Genomic DNA, 9239 nt, shown 5'->3' with positions numbered 1-9239 from the left:
GGGAACGGCAAAGCCTTCACCTTCATCCAGCGCTGACACCGTCACTGCAGAAAGCCCCGTGTGGTGATATTTTCCACTTCAAAAGCCTGTCGAGTGACGGCTCTGATAAAGCTCTACAAAGAGCCTGAAGGTAGCCAGGAGAAAGGACTTTTGCATCCATGAAACAGGAGGATTTGTTCAAGGGGAACTACCCAGATGATCACAGGCATTTCTGAGATCATCCTGCATTCCAGCACCCTACCCTGGACAGCCCCAATCCCAGGGTCTAAAGAGAAAAGGCATCAACACATCTTCTATGCTAGAAAGCACCAGACGAGGTATTGGGTTATGGAAAAACCCAAACGAAATTTCTGGCCAACCCTATATACTTTAATATGGTAGCTTGAATTGCATGAAATTGTCACTTTTCTTATTTTTCTCTCTAGAGCTTCTGTGAGGTAGATTTTATTATCTCAGTTTGCAGAAAAAGAACCAACACCCAGAAAGGTTAAGTAGCCTCTGCAAGGCCACACAACTCAGCCATGCAAAAGTAAGAGTTCGGGTACAAGGCTCATCCCCCTGACCACACACACACCTCAGTGCTACAGAAGGGCTGCCTTCTAGAAATGATCCATTGCTCCAAAATCCTGAAAATGATTCTGGTCTGTGTTTTGGAGGCAAGCTGGTATCCAGCCTTGAGATAAGCTGACACTAAATCTGAAAGCATCTTATTCCTTAGCTAGTTTTGCCTCCCTGCTTATGATCACACACAGGGAGACAAAACTAGCTGAGGAATAAGATGCTAGAAGGGGCAAATCAGCTGCCCATGCTTGTCTATTATATACCCAAGATAAAAGCCATAGCCCTGCCTATAAATGGAAAAATCTGAGCCAAAGAACCTGGTTTTCCCTCTGTGCCAAAGGGGCATCAGGGCGTGGAAGCATGAATTTGAGGGGGAAATTCTGACTTGAGATTTTCTTTAAAGGCCCAGAGAATCTGTTCTATGCAATACAAAAATAGTGTGTATAATATCTTAATAAAGGCTTATCATTTTTTTAAGCCAGCAGCCTTGACTGAGAGAGATTGCCAAATCACCCACTATATAACATCACTAAAACACTATTTTCATTCAAGCTTTCTTGTTTAAGTTGGTTGGCCATCTGTTTCTAGGAGACACTGGAAAGGCAGAAGGTCAAACAAAGGCCATGACTCAGAAGCTCTTTCAAAGTGCCCTTGAGCAAAACCTTTAACCTTTCTGGGCCTTAAGCCCATGTCTGAGATGAGAAGAGTAATTATGTTGTTTATTTGTCTAACGAATATTTGTTGAGCATCTACTCTGAGCCAATCCCAACTCCACTGGGAGGCTTCTAGTGTTTATCTGGTTATTATTAAAAAATGACTTGTGCTTATGAAATTCCATTCCAATATCCACCACAATGTGAAACGCACAGCCTTCCACTCACTTCTAGGACTGTCCTACAGAAACGCACACGGGCACAAAGATCACAGGCTGTTTATTAAAGAATATTTGTAACGGCAAAAACAAAACACAACTGTAGACCATCTAAATGTCAGGAATGCCATTAATCAATTTAAAAGAATGAGAAAAGTCCATCACATTTAAAAGGGGGGAAAGCAAATTATATACATCAAATTTGCTTTTATATTTTAATATATGATCCCATTTATGTAAACAAACAAAAAAGACTTTTGATTGGCTACATATATTTATAAATGCATAGAAAACGGTCTAAAACTCCAAGTGATTAACAGTGGTTACTTCTAAAAAGGTAACTGGGTTTTTTTTTTTAAAAAAAAGGTAACTTGGGTTGGGATGGGATGACTTTCACTTTTTACTCCATAAACATCATACTGTTGAAATATTTTAAAGCAAGCTAATATGACTTATTTTAAACTTCTAAACATAATTTGAAAGTTTTTATGCTTTGTAAGTTAAGCAATAAGAACAGACAGACAGGACAAAGTTAATCTAGGCCTTAGACTCTGCTAATTCTTAGACTGACGTTGTTTATCTCTGAGAATGAAGCTGAAGTCAGATGCTTACGGACCCTCCTGACTTGAGATAACCTTGAGGAATCCAGGGAGGAAGAGGTTACAGGGAAAACATAACACACAGCAGAGATGTTTACAGAAGGGGCCTCTCTGCCCTTGCAGGCCCCTCTGTGCTTCTCCTTTGTAATTCTCAAAGTGGGTAAAGTGAGAAAAAGAGATGTGGGCACATCTCTGCCTGGAAGCTTCTAGCTGGGCCTGGTTCTGACAGAAAGAAGCCTTGGGAGGGCGCTCCCACAGGGCGCTCCCACCAGGTGCCCAGCTCCAAGTCAGCACCTGACCCTCCGGGACCCGGTCCACCCAGAGCGATGTCCAGTAACTGACCCCACACCACTCCAGCCTCACTGTAGCCCAGAGGATGCTGGCTCAAGAGGGTGGAGGAGTGAAAACAGGCTGGAGACCGGCCTTTCTGCAGAGCGTGGGGAAGTCGGTGCAGTGAGAGCTGAGCGCCGCTCACCTCCGAGGGGAGGCGGGCCGCCCTCGAGGAGAGAGCCCCACTGTCCCGTCGTCCTAACTCTCCCTTACCCCTCACACAGAGGGGGCCACGGCCAGCGAGTACAAGGCTCTGATGACCGAGCTCAAGATCCTGACCCACATCGGCCACCATCTGAACGTCGTCAACTTGCTGGGAGCCTGCACCAAGCAAGGAGGTAGGTGGGAGGGGGGGCTGCTCTTCTCCGGGTTCACACGCCAGGGCAGCTTCTCTGTCCCTCTACCCTTCCCTCCACCCCCTGGAAGACGGCCTGCTGTGGTCCGGAGCAGTCTGTCCCAGGATGGAAGGGGCTCCCATACTGGAAATGCCTTCCCTGGATGCTTACCTTAAAGGTTCCGAACAGAAGGACTCCCTTTGAGACCCGTCTGGTTCTGATGAACCAGACCCAGAAGGACACCCATGATGGGAGCCGAGGTAAACTCGCAGAAGGTGGGCATTCCGGAAGCTTCCTCCAAGGGAAGGGATGGCTCCAGGCAGGATCCCAAGAGAAGGAGGGGCCAGCCATGGCCTTCAGACAGGCCTCACCCACCCGGGCCAAGTGCAGGGACTGGGCTGTGTCAGGACCGAGACTCCCACAGGCCTTTCCAACCTCCCCCAGGGCAGGGCCCGCAGCCGGGAGCCCCTCTGGGACCACGTCTTCTTTGATCCAGAACCTGATGCTGTTCTTCCCCCAAGGCCTTGAGTCTGGTTGGATGAGTGGTGGGGAGGACCGAGGGGCCTGGGGGAAGACTTCAGGGCATCCAGGGACCCGCAGTGCAGCTCTGGGGTCTCCTCCCTTCCCAACCCTCTTGCTTCTTTTGACCAGAAGTTGGCAAACCACGGTTGGTCAGCCTGTGGGCTTCATTTGACTGTTTGAAATAGCTGGGGGATTGGAGGGGGGGGTGGTGCGGGGCAGGCAAAAGAAGTATATTTTGTGACATGGGATAATGTTATGAAATTGAAATCCCTGCATTCGTAAAGTTGAAACACAGTCACTCAAGGGTGTCATCCAAGGCGTTCTCAGGCTACAGAGGCAGACTTGAATAGAAGTGTGGCCTGCTGCTTAGTCACTCCAGTCGTGTCCGACTCTTGGCAACCCCATGGACTGTAGCTCGCCAGGCTCCTCTGTCCATGGGATTTTCCAGGCAAGGATACTGGAGTGGGTTGCCATTCCCTTCTCCAGGGTTGTGTGGCCTACTGAGCCTCAAATATTTATCTTCTCTTCCTTTATAAATTGGCTGATCCCCACTTTCGATCTTGAAAGCCCCAAGGCAGTCTCCATGCAGACGCCCCTGGGGAGGGGAGGGGAGGGGGAGAGCAGAGAAGTCAGGCCAGACAGGACCTGGGAGAAGGGGCTGATGTCCCGAGGCTGGGGGCAGGGAGGGTGGTGCCAGTCACAGGCAGAGCCCTGACCTTGCCCCAACTCCCCTCCTCAAAGTTCTCTCTCTTCTACTAGTCTTCTTTTTTTCTGCTTCTTCCCCATACTCCTCCCCCATGTCTACTCTTGTATTTTTAAACTCTTTCTCAGGTTCAATTGAAAAAGAAATCTCACTCCTAAGCATCTCCCAGAAAATGTTAGTCATCAAATCATGTCTGACTCCTTCGTGACCCTATGAACTGTATCCCATCAGGCTCCTCTGTCCATGGGATTCTCCAGGCAAGAGTACTGGAGTGGGTAGCCCTTCCCTTCTCCAAGGGGTCTTCCCAACCCAGGGATTCCCCCAGAACTTGCTAACAGAAAAACAAGCCGGTTTGAGACCTCCAGGCCTACCGAAGCTGGCAGACGACTGGCTGAGCTTGTGTCGCTTTGGTTGCAGGGCCCCTAATGGTGATTGTTGAATACTGCAAATATGGAAATCTCTCCAACTATCTCAAGAGCAAACGGGCCTTATTCTTTCTCAACAAGGTAAGGAACTTCTGGGTTGGGGATTTTTCAACAAAGAATTGAGTTTCCATTCAGGCTATAGCAGCATAGTCATGTCTAGTAGTCATGTACGGATGTGAGAGTTGGATCATAGAGAAGGCTGAGCACCAAAGAACTGATGCTTTCAAATTATGGTGTTGGAGAAGACTCTTGAGAGTCCCTTAGTCTGCAAGGAGATCAAACTAGTCAATCCTAAAGGAAATCAACCCTGAATATTCATGAGGAGGACTGATGCTGAAGCTAAAGCTCTAATACTCTGGCCACCTAATGGGAAGAACTGATTCATTGGAAAAGACCCTGATGCTGGGAAAGATTGAAGGCAAGAGGAGAAGGGGGTGACAGAAGATGAGATGGTTGGATGGCATCTCCGACTTGATGGACATGAGTTTGAGCAAACTACAGGAGATGGTGAAGAACAGGAAAGCCTGATGTGCTGCAGTCCATGCAGTTGCAAAGAGCTAGACACAACCAGAGCAACTGAACAACAAAAATAATAGCATAAAACAAGAAAATGTATTTTTCCGTTGCCAACTAAAGAAATGTTGCTAGCTTCCCATCTGGCTCTACAAGGACTGAGTCATTAGCCACTGCAGCCACTCACCTTTGTTCTCAGCTGCTTGGTCGTGTCTGACTCTTTGCATCTCCATGGATGGTAGCCCACCAGGTTCCTCTGTCCATGGAATTTTCCAGGCAAGAAAACTGGAGTGGGTTGCCATTTCCTCTTCCAGAGGATCTTTTGCTGACCTTTAGAACACTCTGAAAGGAGTTCAGGTGGAGATTAGAAATAAGGCAATCTGTGCCCTGGGAAAACTAGCAGAACAGGCCTTCAGATAGTCACATATTTTCACAGGAGAAATTTTTTAGGAACCTGTATTTTTTTCTCTCTCCTAGTCAGAAAAGCCCTGAAACCATTAACTAAGGTATCTGTTCCCTGGGACTAGCAGCAGCCTTCCACCTGTGTATGTTCTGGGTTGCACGCACTGTCTTGACCAGAATCATGTGTAAACTGACCTCCCCTACCACCTCAGAGCTCTCTGCAAGGCTACTCCCAGACCACAGTCCTCAGAAAGACACTGAATAAACCTGACTCACAGTTTTGAGGTTGTGCTTTTCCTCAGTCAACACCGTTAATGACTAAGCTTAAAACACAGTCTCTGCTTTTTCCTTTAAAAGAAGTTTTTTTTTCCAGAAATTAATTTAACATTGTAAAGCAATGACACTCCCATAAAGCAGAGAGACAACAAGGAAGCAAAAAAAAAAACCTCTTTCTTTCTGTGCTAATATATCACACTCTTTTTGTGGCAAGCACAGAGACTATTTGATCCACTGTGTGCAGTGATAGACATTAAATCTACTAGCCATCTATCTAAATGTCAAGTCATCTTGATAAATTTCTCTCTCCCCATCTCTCTCTCTCCCCCTCCCCCCGCCTCCATACACACCCAGACATGCACAAATCACTTAGTTTCTCGTATCTTAAAAGATGATGGCAAGGCAGATTCTTTACTGTCTGAGCCACCAGGGAAGCCCAAACCCAGATGGCATATTAAAGGGCAAAGACATCACTTTGCTGACAAAGGTCCGTCTAGTCAAATCTATGGTTTTTCCAGTAGTCATGTACAGATGTGAGAGTTGGACCATAAAGAGGGCTGAGTGCTGAAGAATTGATACTTTTGAATTGTGGTGCTGGAGAAGACTCTTGAGAATCCCTCGGACTGCAAGGAGATCGTTAATCCTATAGGAAATCAACCCTGAATATTCATTGGAAGGACTGATGCTGAAACTGAAGCTCCAATACTTTGGCCATCTGATGGGAAGAACTGACTCATTGGAAAAGACCCTGATGCTGGGAAAGACTGAGGGCGGGAGGAGAAAGGGACGACAGAGGATGAGATGGTTGGATGGCATCACCGACTCAATGGACATGGGTTTGAGCAAAGTCTGGGAGACTGAAGGACAGGGAAGCCTGGTGTGCTGCAGTCCATGGAGTTGCAAAGAGTTGGGCACGACTTAGCAACTGAAAAATAACATGATAAGAATCTTAAAGCCGAAAGGGATCTTTGTGATCAGCTAGTCCACACTCACATCACAGACGTGCCTAGAAAGTCCAGCAATTGCCTTAAGGACATGAACTTGGCAAAAGATAAAGTCAAGGAGAAAGAACCCAGCTCTTCTAATGTCCCTTCAATACTTTTTCCATGCACTGTCCTGGGTAAGAAGAGGGGAAAAAAACATAAGAAAAAGTGGAGAATGGTAACCTGGGCTGAGAGTTGTACAACTTCTCTTCAGTCCTGAAATCCTGGGCTGGCTTCAGGAAGAACTAAGCCAGCAAGAATACCCCAGGGACCTGGGCAGGATGGAACGTTTGCGTTCGTACGTCCTTTGTTTGAAGAGCCTGCTTCCTTCTCAGGCTATATTTAATGATTCACCTCCCTGTTGGTGGAGCTCAGTGTTTTCGTGGAAAACACACAGCTGTATTTCACATTTGGAACCTAAAGACATATACAGAGAAGGTGAAGGAAAAACCAAAAGCCTGAATCGAAATGGGATATTTCATTTTCCAAATAAATTCACTAGGATCTTTAAATATTATTTGTAATAAATCCAATGGATTCTGTCAGAGTCCCAAAAGTTCAGTAAATCAACCTTTATTTACCAGAAACAGTTACCAATGAGCAGAGCTAAATATACCATTTACCGGGAGTGGGGAAGCAGGGGTGGGGTGGGGGAGTCTGAGTTACGGTCCCTGGAGCTTCGCCAAAGAGTCAAGAACTTTTCACCCCAGCACCTTCCCCTGCCCACTTCTGTCCTGGAAAGGATCTTGTGGGAAATAAAATTTCAGTCCCCAACTGAGCAGAATCAAATCTAACTGCCTCAGGGCCAGACAGTAACCAGAGTTAACATTCTTTACCTGCTCTCAGGTAGGTCACCTGGATGGCAGCGGGGGTTCACTCTGAGGATTAACTCCCTTCTGCGGCAGGCCCAAGAGAGTCTCTTTCTAGGGGCAGGAGCCTAGAGACCCTCTGCGCTTCCAAGGTTTTGGGGGCTGAAGCTGACGTGTCTGTCCTCTGCTTGCTCCCACTACGCCCTCTAGTGGACGGACCACTCCCACGTAGTGATGCTTCCAGGAAAAACCAAGGAAGGATGGGGAGCCAGCCCGGCCACAAAGCCAGGTGGTTCAGGGGACGCCTTTGAACCCCAGTCCCCCTACAGCCACCCCTGCCTGAGCCAGGTACACGGTGGACTCACGAAGCCACTGAGAGTGCTGTTTCTAGAGTCACAGCAATTAGATGAATTACTAAAGATGATACCCATCTTTTCTGGTTCCACCCAAAACCAACAACTCCTGTGAGTCCATACATAAGATGATAGAGCTTTTCAGATGTGGAAAAGGAAGTCCCAGAAAAGCAAGGTGGTTCGCTGCTCAAGATCACACACTTAATGAAAGAGTTGGATACACTCCAGGGCTCAGATGCCCAGTTCAGAATGAAAGGCATTTTCTGCCTTTGTTAGGATCAGGCTACATCTTTGAATGGAGGGGAGAAGAAGAAATGGTCACGTTCCCTCCTTCTCCAAGGAAACCAGACACATTGGTAACTGCAGCCTTCTCTTGTTACTCCCACTGGGGATTATAAAGCGTGGTCTCGGGTTGACTGGGAACCCTTTTCCATCATTCCGTATCTTTCCCAAGATGGCGCACGGGATGGAAAAGTGCTTACGGGCACAGAATGGAGTTGGCCAGACCTGGGTTCAAGCTTTGCCATCTATCAGCCGCATGGGACTTTGATTATTTGACTTCTCTGAATGTATTCCTTCATGTATTGTAAGAGCTACTTTGTAAAACTGTTGGAAAGATTAAATGAGAAAGTGTACCTAAGACCCTCAGTGTGCTGCCTCGCAGAGTAAGTGCTCAGTAAACAGCAGCTGCTGTGAATATTCCTTTATCCCACCTGAGATGCTACCCAGAAGCCCAGGCAAGAGTGGAAGACTTCCCACCCCCAGGGGGCAGCCGGGCTACTAGTTTACTAGCCCTTCTCTCAGAGGACATCCTCCCAACACAGGCAATTGCTGGCCTGAGGGCCCAGTCGCCCTTCTGCTGTTCCGTCCCTTTCATCCCTGTCTTCCTTGGTCTCTTAAAAGGATGCAGCCTTACACGTGGAGCCTAAGAAAGAAAAAATGGAGCCAGACCTGGAGCAGGGCGAGAAACAAAGACTAGACAGCGTTACCAGCAGCGAGAGCTTCGCGAGCTCCGGGTTTCAGGAAGATAAAAGTCTCAGTGATGTTGAGGAAGAGGAGGGTAGGTATTAATTCCTTCCTGTCCTCCAGTCTGAGATATTTTTACAACACACTGTGCATCTCTGAAATTTTTTTCTTATTTATCACCCTAATAAACATCCGTGAGAGACTCAAAGGCTAATGTCCTGGGGAGATAAGATTTGAATTTAGATTATTTCCAGAGTTACTAATTTTGACAGGGAACTGTACAACTGTCTTCCCCCCAGGCCTTTCTGTCTTAATGGATCATCCTCCTGCCCCCTGTCCCCACCCCCCAACACTTGGGCAAACCGGGCTAGAGGCCTGGAAAAATGTTGGATATTCATGTGGAGACTGAAATGCTCTCAAAGATGAACTCTGATCTGTTTGTTGGTTTGTTTTATGTTTTGCTAATGCTGTTCCAATAAACTGGGATTTGGTGGCCTGACAAGAGCCTTTACAAACAGCTTCGGTTTTAATACTTTCCAGATTTTGACAACTTCTACAAGCAGCCCATCACTATGGAAGATCTGATTTCTT

At 47.1% G+C, this 9239-nt stretch overlaps 1 protein-coding gene across 1 annotated transcript in view; it reads left to right on the top strand.

Moving 5' to 3' along the window:
• FLT1 (fms-related tyrosine kinase 1) overlaps positions 1 to 9239 on the top strand; it is a 174945-nt gene that overhangs the window by 141798 nt on the left and 23908 nt on the right. Inside the window, exons 18-21 of the mRNA XM_010851233.1 lie at positions 2586 to 2699; positions 4339 to 4427; positions 8586 to 8742; positions 9189 to 9235. Coding sequence (XP_010849535.1) covers positions 2586 to 2699; positions 4339 to 4427; positions 8586 to 8742; positions 9189 to 9235 — 407 coding nt within the window. The remainder of the gene's footprint in view (positions 1 to 2585; positions 2700 to 4338; positions 4428 to 8585; positions 8743 to 9188; positions 9236 to 9239) is intronic.

Source organism: Bison bison, unplaced genomic scaffold, assembly GCF_000754665.1.
Source record: "Bison bison bison isolate TAMUID 2011002044 unplaced genomic scaffold, Bison_UMD1.0 scf7180017864299, whole genome shotgun sequence".
Taxonomy (NCBI): domain Eukaryota; kingdom Metazoa; phylum Chordata; class Mammalia; order Artiodactyla; family Bovidae; genus Bison; species Bison bison.
Note: the sequence above shows the minus strand (reverse complement) of the source record. Positions and strands in the feature narration are given on the sequence as shown.